General features: G+C 35.9%; 1 protein-coding gene across 1 annotated transcript; it reads left to right on the top strand.

Annotated features, from left to right (window-relative positions):
- Nucleotides 1–5: 5 nt before the first annotated feature.
- Nucleotides 6–17,214, top strand: DCAF17 (DDB1 and CUL4 associated factor 17; the record flags this gene model as incomplete). The annotated part of the gene is made up of 14 exons (XM_010169018.2): nt 6–59; nt 1,434–1,537; nt 2,711–2,801; nt 3,685–3,824; nt 4,603–4,681; nt 4,848–4,937; nt 6,687–6,794; nt 7,319–7,424; nt 10,945–11,087; nt 12,505–12,614; nt 13,024–13,111; nt 14,379–14,462; nt 15,912–16,067; nt 16,880–17,214. Coding segments are annotated over 14 exons (1,539 nt in total), but the record flags the coding sequence as incomplete, so codon positions are not given.
- Nucleotides 17,215–18,086: the final 872 nt, after the last annotated feature.

Here is an 18,086-nt window from a genome sequence, read left to right as displayed (position 1 = left end):
GAGATGCTGGTGTCGCCCACAGGAAAAACCTGGGACTCCTCAGAGAGATAATGTGTCAGGTAACAGCCGCGCTCGGCGCCCGCTGAGCCCCGCGCCCGCGGGCTTTGCGCGGGGCGGGCTCGGCCTCGGCCCCCAGCCCCCAGCCCAGGCGTCAGAGCGGTCCCTGCGCCACGCTGACTGACCCGTCTGGGGAGGAAGGAGTACGGCGGGGGGTGGGCTGGGGGCGAGGAAGGGGGGGCCGTGCTTTTTAGTACGGCGGGTTTGCTGAAGGGAGCTAGGAAGGGTTACATGTATTTAATGAGGCTCAGACCTAGAAATGTAGAGGACTGTGCTGCGGGGCAATCTGCAGAAGCACTTGTAAATCTACTAATCATCTTAAAAATAGCCTTTTGTGAGATTTTATATCACTTATTTCTTCCCCTAAGATGGCTTAATACTTAATACTAATATTAAATTCATAGTGGTTTAGGGAGCATCAATGTTAAATCTGAATGAAGTTCTTACAACAAGTAAGATAATCAGCAGAGGTCTTCAGGTAAACATACCCCTGGTGTATCAATGAAATTTATGTTACAGAAAAAACAGGAATTAAACGAATTCCAGACTGAAGCAAACTTGGTTTTGTTTTGTTTTTTATTTAATTAAAATTATTATTGCTCCCATGCTGTAGTTAATAAAAATACATTGAAACTGAGTATGTGGAAGTTAGTTGGCAGTTTTGTTATATTGAAAATACTTATTAGAAGTCAGATAAAGTGTCCACTTATGCAGCTAGACCTAAGGGTATGCAGCGTTTATTGAAAAAAAAAATAAAAAATTAATGAGTCCTGACTGTAAAAAGAGTAAGTAAAAAGGCTGACTCTGACTTACAGAAATACTTATTTTTTGTAGGACTGGAAGCTTTGTTAATGGTATAGAGCTCATGATGTCTGTAATGCACACAAGTAATTTTCTGTGAGTAGTTTACCCCATTAACATTTCAGGCACGTTTTGCAAATAACTGTAAACACATTTTTCTACCTTTTACACAAAACACCATCAGCAGAATGGAATCAGATTTTTAGTAAATTAAATTAATTACATATAAAAGTTATGTGCGTATTTACACTCTGAGGAGTTTCGTCCTTCGTTTTAAAAGTTGCCATTAAAGTTTAGTTACTATTTTAATTTTAACACAGGCTAGTTAATTAAAAAATATTCATTACCTGTGCTGTCCATACAAGCTAATAAAAAGATTCTTTAATTTGGTTATAAAAAAGGCAAAATTTCCCTAAAAAAAAAAAAAAAAAAGTCTTTTAATTTAGTTTATAAATAAATATATTTTTTTTAATGTATTCAGTAGCAAAGTTCAAGTAAAGTAAATTATTGAGCTGCAAGAGCCAAATAAAATATTTTCCAAAAGCAAGGTGTGTTACAACCACTGTCTGTTTCAGGAAAGTACAAAATTCAAGAACGTTTGGACGACTCATTCTGCATCTCCTATTGCGTACGAAAGAGGAAGAATTTATTTAGACAATTACCAGTGCTGTATTAGCAGGTAATAAATTTACAATTAAAAGTTATTCTGACTTAGAGTTTTAACAATGTGATTCTGTTTTAGACATGTCACTAACTTTACTTATCTAAATAGCCCCTGTGAATTGAGTGGAATTTACAAACAAAAAATAACCAGGTGAATAAACCTTTGTTGAATTACACTCAGATGCCATTGTGTTATAATGTGGCACGTGCTTTGGTGAAGGAAAGCCTGATCTTAGTGGTGTTGTGTACCTTGAGCTTTCAGAGCACTTTAATAGGAGTGGAAGCTTATCAGCATTTTATAATTTTGCACTAAAAAGCCAAATGAACAGTAGTTCTTTGTGAGCTGGTAGCTAGCAGTGTGCAAAAAAAAAAATTCTGTCAGTATAAACCACTGAGAGTTAATTAAATTAATCTATTACAGCAGAGATCTAAATCTATTTAGCTGTTTTATTCCTACATTCTTCTCCCTGAGGGGAAAACCGTGCACACTGTGAAGTTTTTATTCTAGTAGTAGGATGGCTTTAAGCTGAAAGAGGGTAGGTTTAGATGAGATATTAGGAAGAAATTCTTCACTGTGAGGGTGGTCAGACACTGGAACAGGTTGCCCAAGGAAGTTGTGGATGCCTCTTCCCTGGAAGTGTTTAAGGCCAGGCTGGATGAGGCTTTGAGCAACCTGGTCTAGTGGAAGGTGTCCCTGCTGATGGCAGGGGGGTTGGAACTAGATGATCCTTAGGGGCCCTTCCAACCCAAACCATTCTATGATATGATTATATGATATGATTTTTTTAAAAAAATCTGTACATGTTGCCACACCTTTATATTTTGAAAGGCAACACTAGAAGGGATCAAGGGGACAGTTCATTAGTTTCTGGAATATGCTTTCTTTTTAATGTGTATCATGAAAGTAAGAACATTACTATTAAGATTTCTACTTAAAACCAAAACAAAAAAACCCACAACACCAAACCACAAAATATAGAGAAGGTTAGATTTAAATATTACTTTATACTAACTATTGTTTATTAGGCCTTATTTTTATAGCAATTTCACGTTATCTTTACAAAGTAAAAATGTTTAGATTTCTGACCTGCCTAAAGAGAAGGCAGGATTTATAAAACTCTATGAAATTACTTGTTGATAGAAAGTAGTTTACAAAGTAGACTAACGATTAGCAATCATTTTCCTCCAGCATTGCACAGGAGCCAAGAATACTTTATCAAAAGCCAAAGTGTTCTAAGTCAGAAAAAATAGAAGATGCTTTATTATTGGAATGCCCACTGGTAAGATTACTTTTTAATAGAGCATTGTTGTGCAAAAAACCAAACTAATATATTTTAGTGAAACATATTTAGAATAGTGTTCTTTCCTTCTGAACTATTTTGTCAGTGTTTTTATGGAATTAGGTCATTTAAAGTTTGCAACACGTGCTTATTTATTTTGACTGAATGTTTGCAGATATACCTCTAAACTTCTCAATAGCACATTCAAATGCTTTTTTGTGAGCTTTTTTGGAAGATTTTAAAAATGGTGCCTTTATGCTTATGCAACTAACTCTTAATTCCTTACAACATAAATTGTTTATTTTTTCTCTTTTATTTTTTAATTAGCAAGGTGGGAGTTTTTGCTTTTATCAGATCTGTTGACATAAAAAAAAAGGCAGATAAACTGAAGACCCATTAAAGCAGCTCTGCCCAAAAGCTGTTCTGCCTTTTCTAGCTAATCGATTATATAATATCCCTCACCCTTGAGTAGGTTTTCTCTCATCCACTGTCCACAGACCTTAGGAACATTAGCCCAGTCCTTGAAGTGCCTAAAAATAAAGCAGTTTGAATACCATTCTTGGCAGTTACTGTTGAGTTACCACTGAATGTCTTATTCTGCAATACTTAAACAATTGTCTCTTCAAGACTGGTATCAATTAGATCGATAAGCAGTTATATTTCATTTGTGTAAGGCACAGAAGTTTTAAAAGGTGTGACAACAGATTATTTATGTGATAGCTGACTATTTAGCACAGACATGAGATCCTGATGTGATCAGCAGGCAGCTTTCCACCTTTAGTTTTTGAGGAATATGTATTAACTTTTGTTTTCCTATTACTGTGTCAAAATGTTATGTGTCCTCCTGGTACAAACTTTTTTCTGATAACCTCCTGTTATGTAGGGGGAAATGCTACCAAGTCCATCAGACTATAAATCTTCCCTGATAGTCTTGACGGTGCAGAACTGGCTTCTACGTCTCTCTGCTGATAGTGGAGAAATACTGGAAAAAATATACCTTGCTGGTTCCTGTTGCAAATTCAGGTATTAAACATTGACTAGGCTTTATATAATTAACAGTCTTTAGTACTATACTGGAGAAAGGGAATATGTTTATTTTAGTGCTACCATATGACTGGCTTCAGGTTTGTTCGTCTAGCATATTACCTGGACTACTGTTCCTGCATGCTGTCTTCTATGGAAAAAATTCAGCTGCTTAAATATTATGGTCTCAAATTTGGTATCAAGTTCCACAAGACCCACAAAAACTAGGCTACTGTTGTATTTTCTCTGACAATTTACAGCCTTTAATATTGCAGTAGCAACATATCAGGAGAGGACCTTTAAGAGCTGTAAAACAAACTTCATAAAACATAAGAAAAAGACATCTGAAGTTTAAGCCATTTTTAACTTGCAAGGATTCTTCTCCATAGGGTAGCCATTGTGCTCTTTAAAAGCAGAGCAGTTACTGTTTCTGGTAAACTACATTTTTTTTCAGTTCTCATAAGAAATTATTTTCTTTAGGCTAAAGGATAAGAAAGCAGTGATTTGTGAAGGGAAGGAAAAAATTAAGATAGTGAATGTTCATACTTTCAGAATTTTTCTCATAATCCTGTATGGAATAAGCCATTCCTAGATCTGTGGGATTTGCATTATTGCAAACAGCAAACATCTCAGGCACCTCTCCCAAATCAGATACTGAACAGTTTGCCTGGACACGGGAATCTGTCTAATTATAGTAGATTATTTTTTATTTGAAAGAATGTATTTATTATTAAATTATTTCTAAATTATTAAGATAGACTTTTCTTGTCACAAATAGGTATCTGAGCTGGGATACTCCTCAAGAGGTAATGGTTGTAAAGTCGGCTCAGAATAAGCTCCCTGCAGCAGCACGACAGGTAAGTTTGTTGAAAAAATCTGTCATTATTAAATTTTTACAAAATCAATTTAAAAAAAAATTACAAGGACAGAGATGGAGACTATGCTGTGTAGAAAATTAAGATGTCCTACCGTTAATAAATGCTTCAAGTATAATAACTATTCAGTATTGTTATTCCTTCCCAGGCAGGTATCCAACAGTCTGCATTGTTCTATCTTGCTGTATTCCAAGTTTTGCCTCTTTCATTCATTGGAATGCTAGAAATAAACAAAAAGGTAAGTTAATTCCTGTATTAATCGTGATCTGTACTGTAGTTGTATGAGAGGTATGTAGTTTAGGTAATTGTCCCAGAATTTCAGAAGTCATACTTACAGCTTATAAAAGTATATTGCCCTGAAACATTAATTAGCAGTAATGTTTTTCTTGTGTCTGGTAGGGGCATTGTGGGGAAGATTCTTCACTGAAATGACCATAAGAGAAAATACAAATGTATTCTGCTATTGGGTTGCTCTTTGACATGCAGAGGGACTTTAGCCTTTACTTAGAGCAATCATAAGAATTAGGGAATCCTAAAGTGTTTGTAGACTTCTTTTAATCTCTTTAAAGTACGACAGATGTGCTTCTGACCCACTCGTAGTAATAGTCTTCGAATTCTCTGTGCAGTTACAAATGTTTCAAACTTGTATTATCATTGATATTGAATGGCAAAATGTAAATATGTGTCTTGCTTTATCAGTCAATAGCAGACAACCTTTCTGAGGTCAGTTTGTGACTTGTAAGTAAGAGTGTCTGCATTAGAAAACCTCATGCCAGATGGCAGGTTTTACTGTCCTGGTGAAAAAACATGTCAATTTTAAGTCAACAGAGCTCTGGATACAATTTATAAATGAAACAGTACAAACATGCAAACTCTGTCTCCAAAGCTCTGTGAGTTACAGTCTGAGTCCAGAGCTATGAGTGGGTTTTAGCTGGTGCTGGGTTGAAGCTGTAATTGAGATTGGGCCCATGAAAGTTTAAGAGCACTGTGTATTGCTCTGTTCAAAATTAGTATTCAGGACTGGAAAAAAACAGTTGTTACCAGTATTAAACATATTCTCTATCTGGTTAAGAATGGCATGCCAGATTCATCATGGTCATAATAGGCAAAACATCTAAAAGAGTACTTCTTCAGTTGGGCCTATACTGAGTACTCATCAGAGTAATTGTTACAGCTAGGGAAAACATCAGGACAGAATTTGGGATTTGAGAATACACCCAGCAGAGGAAGCAACCAGTGAATGCAATGCCAAACCTGATACAGATCAGTGGAACGTAACTGATTAGAGTTAGGATTAGGGCTACTGTCCCAAGACTACAAGCATCTCTATCTAAAACAAACAAACAAACAAACCCTCATGTGTTGTTATTCATTAAATACTAAGAATTAATGTTTTGGGTTTTTCTCAGTGGAGATGTGTTAAGTGGTGGCACAAATTAATACTGCATAATTGTTAAAAGGGATAAGTCAGCTTCTCATGTGTGTGTCTAGTTTGGATTCAGAGAGGATCCTGTACTCTCCAACAGCTGGATAATGTAGTTTCAGTACAGCTGTCCACAGTCACAGAGCCATGATTGGACTAGGATTTTACCCTGGTGATGAAAAAAGAACAGAAGATCTGAAATCAGTACTTTTAGATCGACTTGTTAGTTTTGCTAACATTGCTGTGGGATGCTGGTAATATAATCTATTCATGTATTATAATAACTGGGTAACATGATATGAAGATATACTGAGAATTGATTAGAGAATGAACCTGCTTACAGAATATGATTAATCTAACCTCAGGTGTTACTGCAGTGCAAAGTATTATAGAAACTCAGCAGAACATGAGTTACAGAAAATGGCATGAACTAAAACACTGATCAAAAGGTTTGATCAGCATAAAAAAGTGATCACAAAATTAAGGACGCAATGTCAGTATTTTGCATTGTCCCTCAATTCTTTCTTCCCTAATAGAGTATTATTCTTCTCCTTTTTTTTCCAGATATTTGGTAATAGTGTGACTGATGTTGCTGTTTCTAATGGAATCCTGATTGTAATGTATAGCATGGGTCTGGTCAGGCTCTATAACTTCCAGGCCATCTCTGAACAGGTAACGAAATATGAATTTTTTCATGCAGTCCATGCTGTTTTGGGACAACAGATCATAAATACTCATGTAATGCTACATAGGTACATGGAGAATGTGTCAGAGGATAGAGTTCTTGCCTAAATCTGTTTTACAGTCAGAAGTGCAAATGTGGGTACGCTATCAGAAAATTCTGCCAGTTACAGGTGGCAAAACATAAGAGATACGGGGTCAGACGGGCACTTAAGTGCATATGAAGAAGAGCTATGTAAATACTAGACCGGGATGTGCTCTTCTTTACACACCTAGTCTGTAGTTATAGATGAGTGTTAAGGCTAGAAACTGATGGGCATAGAAGATTGATCCAGAACAGAACTGCAGTGAGACTTTTGAGTTTATATTCTTCCAATCAAAAATCCAATGTTAATTCAAAAATAAGACTTCAAGCAGTATCTAAAAAGATAAAGAATGCAGTAGTAACAGAGCAGTAAAACTAAACAGCAATTGAATACACATGAATAAAGCTAAATTGTTCTGTGTTGTTTTAGTTCATGGAACAGCCGTTTGACTTGGGACATGAATTCAACTGGAATGGTCAAGTGGGAGTTGTAGGAAAATATCCCTTTGGTCTTCCTTGTAACATTAAAATAACAGGTATTTATGATCTTTGTATTATCCTGGCTGGTGGCTTTTATGGATTAATTGTGACTTCACAGCAAGAAAAAACATTAAAATTACTGTACTCATATTCTGCCGTAGCTGTATTTGTGGGTTTACACTATAGTAAAAACATGCTTTGCTTTACTTCTAATTACAAGAACTAATTACATAGGTCTTACCTAGAAAACTAGTACAGCAATTAAGCTATTTGAAAAATTTCATAAGCAGTGCATGAAGTGGAAACTCCTTCCTTAGTTCTGAGACACAACTGCTCTTGGGAAAGAGGAAGGGCTAGGACAGCTGTTAGTAACAGCCAGAAATAGCATATGGCACGTAAGCAAAAGATGTGAGAACATTTAGTCTAACTTGCAGAAGGAATTCAGGGAGACAGAATAAAATTTGCCCAAGTTGCATTTTGATAATTCTAAGTTCTCAGAAATGTGCCAGTTGCAACAAAATTAATTCCTGAGGAGAGAACAAATTATCTCTTAAAACCAAGTCTTATGCCTCAAATCATTAACCTATGAATGTTTAGCTTTATGTAATGACTTTAATTTCTCTGAAACCAAGCAATCATTTCTGTTGGTGCATTTGAGATTAGAATTTGGTGCTAAGAATCTTAATGAATGACCAAAGCTTGAGACTTTCTTTGAATTTTTTTTTATTTTTTTTTTTACTTTAAAAATACATTCTCATAAGTTCACACTTTAGGCACTTCGAAAAAATATGGTAGGTTTCACCAATAGCAAATAATGCATACTTTTATTTCTTTAATTTTAAATGTTTCTTTGTTAAATGTTTTTTACAGGTGACTGTCCAAATAAAAAATGCTTTTGATCTTTATGTTCGCAAATAGTATCAGATAATAACAGGCACAGTAAACCAGATTTACATAAACCTGAGGAAACACACAAAGATAAAATACAGACTTAGATAGTGAAGGTTTTCAGTTATAATGCAGTGTTTTATCAAAACAAAGTGATAGGCTGCTGTAATTTGTATCTCAGGTTCTGCAAAGGGAAATTTCTCCTCATTTTCCTCCAGTTTAATCTCAGGGGCCCTGTGGGAAACATGCTGTGGGAGCTTTAATAGGAAGCCTATACCAGATTTGTTCTCATGTCTTATAGATAATTGTATTTTTTTAGTTTTGAGATTTAAAATTAATGTACTGGAGAAGACATTTTTGATCTTGAATCATATTCAAGAATTTGTGGTTAGGAAATTTTGAACTTTTGAGAGACATTTGCCATGGCTGCCTTTTGCAGATAGTTGCATTCCTGTGGTTTTTGAGCTGTTCTCTGTTAGGAATTGAGATGGCCGACTGACTGTTCAATGTGATGTCATGCTTCAGTGAGTGAGATTTTAACAGTTTCAGAGTTGAAGCTTGTATTTACTATAATTTAACTATGTGTAATTTTCCTGCTTATTTAGGTGTAGCCTCCCTGCAGCAATTGCCTGAAGGGATGGCAGTTATTACACTGCTGTGTTTGTGGTGTGTTGAGTACCCAAGAGGAAGTGTAGAGATATCAAAACATATAGGCTCCCATGTACCTACCACACTATTTACAGCTATTGACTGGTAAGAAATTTGATTTTGTTCACAGTGGAAGGAATGGAAAAGGTACCTATAAATCTTCATTATGTCACTGTCTGAAAGGTCCAGAACTTAAAACTGTAGTTTGATTTATTACTAGAGGATACAGTAATTTAACAAAAAAACAGAGAGTAAGGTATTTTACTCGGCGTTTTTTTTACATTTAGAACAAATAATTGTTAGTGCTGCCACGAACAACTTTGACTTAATGTTTAGATGAGACTGGAGAGTTTTAAGGAAGTGAACAAAGAACCTCAACTGGAGACTGAAAACTGGCGATGCAAAGGACTTACAAACAATGAGAACAGGAGGTGTTGAGCAACAAGAGCAAGTGACACATAGCAGGCAAGAGGGCATTGAGGCAGCTATAACCGTGGTTTAGGTGGCTGTGATCTTGCAAATCTTTTGACAAATGAACATAAAAAGAAAGGCATATTTTATCAGCAGTCTGTAGTGCTTAGGATTGATTTATTATTTGAACACATTTAAATCTACCATTTAGCCCATCTACCAGAATTTTTGAGGGGCCTTGCTATATATGTTTTATATAAAAAGGAAAAGTCAATAGGGTGAAATGTTAACAAATTTGCTTGACTGATTTTTCATTTTCTGACAGATTTTAATATCCGTAGGTCCTCTGCTTATGCCTCCATCTTCAACATTCTCTACATTTTCAGCAGGTGCCTTGGATTTTATAACCTATACTTTGTTATGTCTTGCACAAAATCTCCCATTTCCTGTGTGTTAGTCCAAGAGACAACTAGAAGACAGCCACTTTCCAGTTTAGGAAAGGCTTCATTTCCATGGGCAGTGAACTAATTCCTTTCAAATGGCTAACTTCTTGGAAACATGAATGAAGGGAAAAGAGAAAAGCGCTATAGAAACATAATTTCTGATGTCATGTGACATCTTAGCACCATTGGCTAGGATCTGGATAATCATCTAGACTAAGTAGGACAAGAAGAAGTCAAACTTTGGATAAGACCTTTGGGACACAAAAGTCCAGATAAGAACCTTCTTCTCCTCCGCTTGGGTTTTTATATTCTGCCTGTTTAAAAGCCCCTTGTAATTGCAGATTTTCTCCACATTTTTCTTTCTTTTTTTTTTCCCCAGCACTTCTCTATACTGTTAGAAAGAGCTTATCTTCAGTCCAAATTTGATTCAGTTATAGCAGCTGTAGAAATTACTTTTATTTAGCTAGTTGGTGTAAGTTGTAAAGCTCCTTGCAGTCCATATCTTTCAAAGATGCTTCTCTCATTTAGTACACAGAAGACTTGGCATATTACATCTGTATATTTTATCCTAACTGAACTGAAGGGAAAAGTAGATACCTTTTGCCATTAATTACAAAAAATCCTAGATTTTTACTGATTTTTACTAACTCAGCTACAGATTGCATTCATTGTGGTCCACACTATTTTGTTATATTACGCAAAAGGAGAAGGAACATTCAAATTCAGGTATCTTTCTGCATTTAATTCTTTTTTTTTTTTGAGATTGCTGCTGTTAGTCTTTTTCCAGCTATTAATAACTATTTTTCCCAAGAGAATAGTGACCCCTTTGATATGCTCTCTGATCTATTCACGTGCATGTCCGCTGTCATTCAGATGAGCTGGATTAATTTTGATTGTCTGCTACGTCTTTGCTTATCCAGCTCATTTCGAGTGAAGGAAGTCAAAGGCAGCAGAAGAGCAGTTCAGCATCAAGATCTGAGTAGGCAGTAACATTTCACAGGGAACTGCAGATATGTGCCTGGATGCTAGGTGAGGTAGCATAACTGGTGCTAGAAAAAAGATCGCAGCCAGTGTATTTCCACCAGTCTTCAAAAGTTCTGAAGAATTAATAGCTGCATTGGAATTTAGAATTGTATAGAACTATGATTGTTCTGCTACTAATGGTGTTATTACCCAATATTTGCAGATACCCCACCTTTGCTATTTGAAGCATCTTCTCTGGAGAATGCATTTCAAATTGGAGGTTACCCTTGGCATTACATCATCACACCTAACAAGAAAAAACATAAAGGAGTCTTCCATATTTGTTCTCTGAAAGATAATGCTTTGGTAATATATTCAGATAGCAGCTTCTCTGAAATGAATGTGTATCACATTTGTCTTCATCTCTTCTTCTGAGTAGTGCTCGAGGTAACAATACCCTTGTTTTCCAGCATGGTGCTCTCACAGGGATGCCCCCACAGTGTTACATCTGCTCTCTAGTGGAGTCATGTGTAAAATGTTTTCTTCTGAATTAGTACTGCTTCTGATATTTCCTTCATTCCAATGTAATTATAGCACTGTCAGTGCTACATAGCACTGTATTCTAGGCTTAAAAGTTAAGGCTCAAGCGGAATCTTATTACCTGATTCCTTGCATGGTAACATCTTAATGCACTTCTGGCTAGTCAGCCTACCAAATGGCATGAACTTAAACATTTAAAGTTTTAAGAAATTGCAGAATAAGTCTCCTTAATGTTTGTAGCTTATTCCTGATTTGTACCTTCTGTCTCTCTCTCCCTAGAACGATTTTATTACTCAGTTTAATTCCTCTCTCTCCCTAGAAAGATTTTGTTACTTAGTTTAATCTAGCATTCCTAATTATTTCTGGTTTTGTACTATTCATCATATATTCTTTTGTGTGAGCTCTCCATGTCAGCTTTTATTTTGGATCTGGATTTGACCTGAAGATACTTCCATAATACAAGCAGCTTCTAGGCCTGTTAGTTAAGTGTTCTTCACTAAAAATCCTTCTTATCTGTACGTGTCCTCATCTCTCTTACTAGCCTGATCAAATCAATGATCCCCCTTCTGTGTATTATTTTCAAAACAGATCTTTTACAACCATAGCTCAAGATCAATTTTGATTCAAACGGACTTGTACAATCCTTTCTCACCTAGTTTTTTTCTGTGGGGTTCATACATTTGAAAATTTGAGTGATCAGGGTCAGCTAAATTTAACAACAAAAAGCCACTGCCAAAATCCCAAGATTTTGACCAGCTTGCAGCTGAAATCACAAGCTATCCCAGGCTTACACACACAACAGATATTTGCACAAAAGAGCCTGAGCCTGAGGTTTGAAGCTCAAGTCAAAGTTTGTGCTAATGCTTTTCTTGTGTCCTGACACATCTTGTCTTTGACACTCAAATTGCTGGAATTGTTGAAGTGTTTGCAGAGTGTAGGCTAAATCTTGATTTTGCTTAGTTTCAGGAGATGAAAGACCATGCATAGCCGTGATACAAGGTCTTTGCTTACTGCATATTTAAAAAGTTGAAACTCTTCCACAGAATATCTTGAGAACTGGAACTGAGTCTTGTTTTTATTATGATTACTATTACTGTTCCACTGCCATCCTTTCTGATCATGATTATGAGCAATACTTAAAAAACTTCAGAGGTATGTGGAGAGGAGCTCAGTATTTCCTTTTTAATTAGATCTGAGAGACTTTCAAAATACTAACATTCTAAGCTTTTCCTTCCTTCTTCAGGCAAAAAATGGCATACAGGATATGAAATGCTGTTCACTGGAACCTGATTGGATATATTTCCATCCAGATATGTCAGGTAGAATAATCCACGTGGGACCAAATTTGATAAAGTATGAGCCTTTTTTTCTCAAATCTTATTTTAATTGGAGGAACAGTTGCATAACTGCATGAATTCAGTAGTTTGACGATTTGCAGGCCAAAATACTCATCAAGCCCTAGAAACTGTAAAATTCATTAATTTGTCAGAATCAGAAGTTCTGGTAGAAACATCTGCAGATTTCTAGATGATGAATATGGGCACTGGCAGGCAACATGATGAGATTTTGATAAGAAAAATGTTCAAGGGCCACTGTGTTAAAATGTCACTGATAAACATAAATTTAAAAAAATAATTTGTTTCCATTTCAGTTATTTCTGATGTTTTAATATACCTGATTTTTTTAAATTATAAATATAGAAGTGTTGTAGTAGGTGTATTAGAATACATGACTTATTTTGTAATTTCTGTTTCTTTTGTAGAGTCTTGAAGCTTAAGGAAGTTAAAAATAATGCAGATCAAATGGAGATTGCAGAAGATTTTACAATTGTTGCCAACAGAGAAAACTGTGTGAGTTTAGTGTCCAAGATCACAGTGTATGATTTTGAGCAATACATGGAGGTTTTGTGTATGTGAGTAATCACTGTGTTTTATGGGCTTAATTCAAAGTTTATTGAAAGACATTCCATATTTTCATTGGACTTTAAGCTGTATGAAAAAAATGTTGAAAACAGTAACACTTTTAGGACAGCTTTCTGAAACCTCCAGTCTTTTCTTTAGTTTTTAACATTCATTATGGTGTGCAGTACAACCATGTGTCAGTTATATAAAGCATACCTACTGTCACAAGATGGTGACAGATCTCCTTCAAAAGAAGGTGCCACCAGATTATAATTGCGTACATCTCTGGTGCTCAGGTCAGTTGATCATACAAATGCTAAAAATGTTTCAAGTCTCTCATAAGAGGTAAATCTTCATGAGACAACAAAGACAATACGTTGCTTCCAGAAGTCCGTTTCTCTTCCTGCCCACGCACACCTGTCACTCCCTTATGACAGGTTTGGCATTCATCTAATGCTTGGTGAGCCAAATCAGTGCACTAAAATAATAACCCAGCTGAAAAGGTCAGTACTTTTCTGCTTGCTTGGTGAGCTGAACTGGAACTGGAACAGAACAGAACTGCATCATCAGTGGGTCAGAAGAGTGCAAAAAGGTAGAACCAAGTGGCGAGGGGATGATCTGAACTTCCTGGTAGAAATGAGCTGTTAAATCACCTGAGTTGTTTCATGAAGTCTTTTGTGATAGAAAATCACAAAGACAATCTAAATGTCAAAAAGGTCAAAAAGCACACTTGTGAAGAAAATCTTTTGGCAGTGCCTGGAACTCTCACTATGCTTCAGCATACAAAGTTATGTCTTACATAAAAGCAAGCTTTTATAGTTTCTGAGTACTGTCAAGTCCCTACAAATCAGTGATACTAATTTTGAAGCTTCTGCAGAAGAAAAGTTTGTGTATTAAAAATCTACAATAACTCATTAATAAAACTTTCATTTAATTCAGAAAGGATAAGCTTTGTCATCTAATGACTTGCCATACTTTTTTTTTTTTTAAGGATTTGTTTAGATAACTTCTGCTGCAGTAAGAGCAAAGAAATATGAGCCCTCATAAAGAGGAGGTAGCAGCACTAGGGCCATGCATAGCTAATGATTAAAACAAGATTCAAGAGATTAAAACAAGGTCAGAAAGCAGAAGACATGAGATAGATACATTGTCAAATAGATAGGAAGAAACTAAAATGCTCCAAAGTCTAGAGCCACTTTTTTCTTTTTCTCCACAGGTGAACAACACTGTTACTGTAACAGCTTCTGGTCGAGTGGTGAAAAAGCGTTATAACTTGCTGGATGATGACCCAGAACAAGAGGTAACTGCTGTAGTGAGGAAGAGTAAGTTCAGGGATTAAGATGGTCACCTAGCCAGAAGTCATTCTTGTTTCAGGTGCAGTGGCTGTAACCATTAGCTGTGTTAATCTTGGAGTTCTTTATTCCTCTTCTGTGGCTGCCTTTTGTCTTCTTAACTTCCAATTACTTCATTTCCCGTCTCTGTCTGTCGTCTTTTCTTCTTGGTCAGCATTTGTGCTTTGGATAGTCTCTTTCTCATAAGAACTGATCTTATGTCCCAGGATACCACCATAGCTCCATGTGACTTCGGCAGGACAGAAATAAGATATTAATGTGATGAACCATCACTCTTCTGTCTATTCAAACATCTCCTTTAAACATTTCTTATAAAGCATTTTATGAAATAAAAGAAACATATTTCTTTTTTTCTCTGCTTTGGGTTCTTCTGGTCTTTGATACAGTATCTCTAAACTAAGTTTTTCTCTCCCAATTTCTTTGATTAGATTGCAGGATAAGGTATTTAAAACTTTAAGTAACTGCTTCTTGAGAGAGAAAACACCACATGTCTTGGTGTTGAGTCTTCAATAGGTTATGAAGAGTATTCTTTAGCTCTCTGATCTAGAGCTGTAATTGACATAAGCACAACAGTTAAAATTCACCAGTTTCTGGCAGCCATTTCTGTTCCTTTTTCTGAGGAAATAAATTTTACTATGGTAAAAATACAGGACAGTCCAATATAACCCTTAAGGTCTGCAGTTTACTTCTACCTTTTTTTTTGTTGTTGGTTGTTTTTTGGGTTTTTTTTTTAACATAACAAAAATAAAACTGCAAACTATTTTTTCTGCCACTGTTAGACTTTATTTGTAATTCCAGTAGATATTTTTCCATTATGGAAGAGAAAGACTGGCTTGAATTTAAAGATTATGTTACGAGGTTCATGACAGTGCGATAGAGGCAATTAAGGCGGTTCACAATCTTCACCTTTTGATCTCAGTTCTTCACTGTCACATGCTCTGTGGAGCAAGAGCGAGCTCTGAACAGTCATGTGACTGTAACTGCTCCAATATACCCATTCTCTCAAAACCAGTAAGCTTTAAGTTATACTATCTCTAATGTCTGCTTCAAGAGAGGGCATGGGGTTTAAATATATTTCTTCTGTCACTTTCAAGGTACTTCTTTCTATTTCCTATATGATAGACATAAAACACATCTACTTGCACATTAGGATTGGTCAGAACATCAGTTTCTTCTATTTTAAGGAATTTTGCTGAAATACATTGGACAGCTTGTGTTGGGAAAGATGCCTGTTGGGTATTGGGCTGGCAAAATTTTCTTTATCAGACCAGAAGACTTAAGAATTAGAATTTTTCCAATTCTGCTTTCATCTGAAAGAAAAAGAGCTATGCAATTTAGATAGAGTGGAATGTGAATTTATGTTTGATTTATAAACTTGAGGTTTTGTTTTTCGTAAGACATTCAAAATTGTGGACTATGAAGATGAATTGGATTTGTTATCCACTGTGGCAGTTACTCAAATAGGAGCTGATGGGAAAGCACACCTTGACTTCCATTGTAATGAACATGGGATTCTACTTAAGAGTATTCCATTACTGGAGTCCTGGGATGTGGTGAGGAGAATTCCTGTCTTTGGTTTACACTACCAATTCCCCATACCCATTTTCCTAACATTTTTGTTCAGATTGGAAGCAGTGTTGCCAAGTGCTGTGGATGAGATTTGTACAAAATAATAATCATACCTCAAAAATTGTAAGTATTCCATTAGATAGTGGAATTTATCTGAAAATTTCCAAAGATGAACAATACTGTTGCTGCAACAGCTTCATTTATCTGAAAATTTCCATTATTTGAAATTAAGATTTTTTTTTTTTTTTTAGTTCATTGATTTGTTTGTTTTTTTGGCTGGGCGAGGGGTTGTCCTTTGGTATTTCTGAAGTATTTACCAACTTGGATACTCACCCTCTGGCTAGTTACATCAGCTTAACTTTACAACTTGTAAATAGTCTCACTAGCTTAACTTGAACTACTTGTGCATAGAGTTAAGCATAGACCTCTCCATCTGTGTATTTGGAGAGATGGAATGGGCTGTTCATATAGTCCAAGTTTAGGTGGACATCCAACTTCAGTGATCTGGCACCTTTGGCACCTCTTTTATCACTGACTGCATAAGCAATTTAGGATTCTAACTCAGATGCTCTGAATTGCCCTTAGACTCCTAAAATAGGCATGTGGGAAACCTCTCAAAGTTTTAAAATTCTGTCTTTTATCTGGAAGAGTAGTCTGTGTGTATCCACACAAAATTCCCATGTGATCATGGAGGTCACCTATGTTAAATATTTTTTGTTCCCCAAGGGAAATGTTATGGATGTTAGCAAGTTATGAAAATGGAGATTGCAATCAGAATTTGTTTTTCTCATTTCAGACTTTCAGTCATGAAGTTTACTTTGACAGAGACCTTGTATTACATGTAGAACAGAAGCCTAACAGGAGGTTCAGTTGTTACGTTTACCAAATGGTCTGTGACACTGCAGAAGATGAATGTTCAAGCCATGAAAAAACAGAAAGAGCGTTTTGTAAAAAAGGAGGGAGAATTTTTGAATATATTTAAGACATAAACGACAACTTGGATGTAATTTAAGGACTTCATACCTATGGATTAGTCAACTACTGTTTTTCAGGCAGGATTTAATCTTAACATTTTGTACTACTACATGAGGTTTTATTTCTTTTTTTCCTCTGTAACATTGTACAGTTGTCAGTAGTCCATAATGGCTTTTCATGTATTCAACAGTTCATTAACAGTAGATGCAGTATTTATTGCTTCTCTTCAGCACTTGGATTGAAATACTGGACATCAAGGAGAAAGATGTGGACTTACTGATCATCTACCATCTGCTGCAGTCTGTCTTACGTGGTTTTACCTATGCAACTTCAATACAGGCTTTTAATTAAACAAAGCATGTAAAACTGTATAGGATAAATTTTATATGTAGCATGAAAATGGCAGAGTTACCATTAAGCCACTTAGCAAACATCCTTGTGTTGTTTTTGTGTGAGAAGTAAAATAACTTGGGTTTTCTGGTTGGGTTTGTTTTGGTTTAAAGAGAAGTAGTAATAAATTATCTATTTTTGCTGCCTTTTATATCTGTATTTATTTATATATTTTTAATACATTATATATAAAACCAAGCAAACCTCTGGTTCGCCCTGTGCCAGGGGTCAGGAGTTGGTCAGTCTGAGCCAAAGCTACCAGATGCTCAGCTGGATCACTGTGTGCAGCCTGTCTGATGCATGGGAGTTCCATGTGGTATATTCAGATTCTGTGAAATGCAAGCTTTCATTGTAAATTAAAAAACCCATACAGTAAAACACAGGCTCTAGGCTTCACGGTGGTACAGTGTTTCCAAATGCAAACCAAAGATGGGCTCGGGAGAGTACCTCTTGGAGCGATGACTAATGTCCAATTTCTCACTACCATTATCATGAGTGTGGTAATTCTAAACCCAAATATTTCTTTTCACTGTGAATTTTACTAATGAAGTGTGGATCATTCTAGCTGATGCAACAGTGAAGAGCTCTAGAAGAATTATAACAAGTACCTATTGTGAGTTTTTATAAAAAGTGTAATA

The sequence above is a fragment of the Antrostomus carolinensis genome, unplaced genomic scaffold (genome assembly GCF_000700745.2).
Source record: "Antrostomus carolinensis isolate BGI_N321 unplaced genomic scaffold, ASM70074v2 scaffold22055, whole genome shotgun sequence".
In the NCBI taxonomy this organism is placed as follows: Eukaryota; Metazoa; Chordata; class Aves; order Caprimulgiformes; family Caprimulgidae; genus Antrostomus; species Antrostomus carolinensis.
This window is presented reverse-complemented; position numbering and strand designations above follow the sequence as displayed.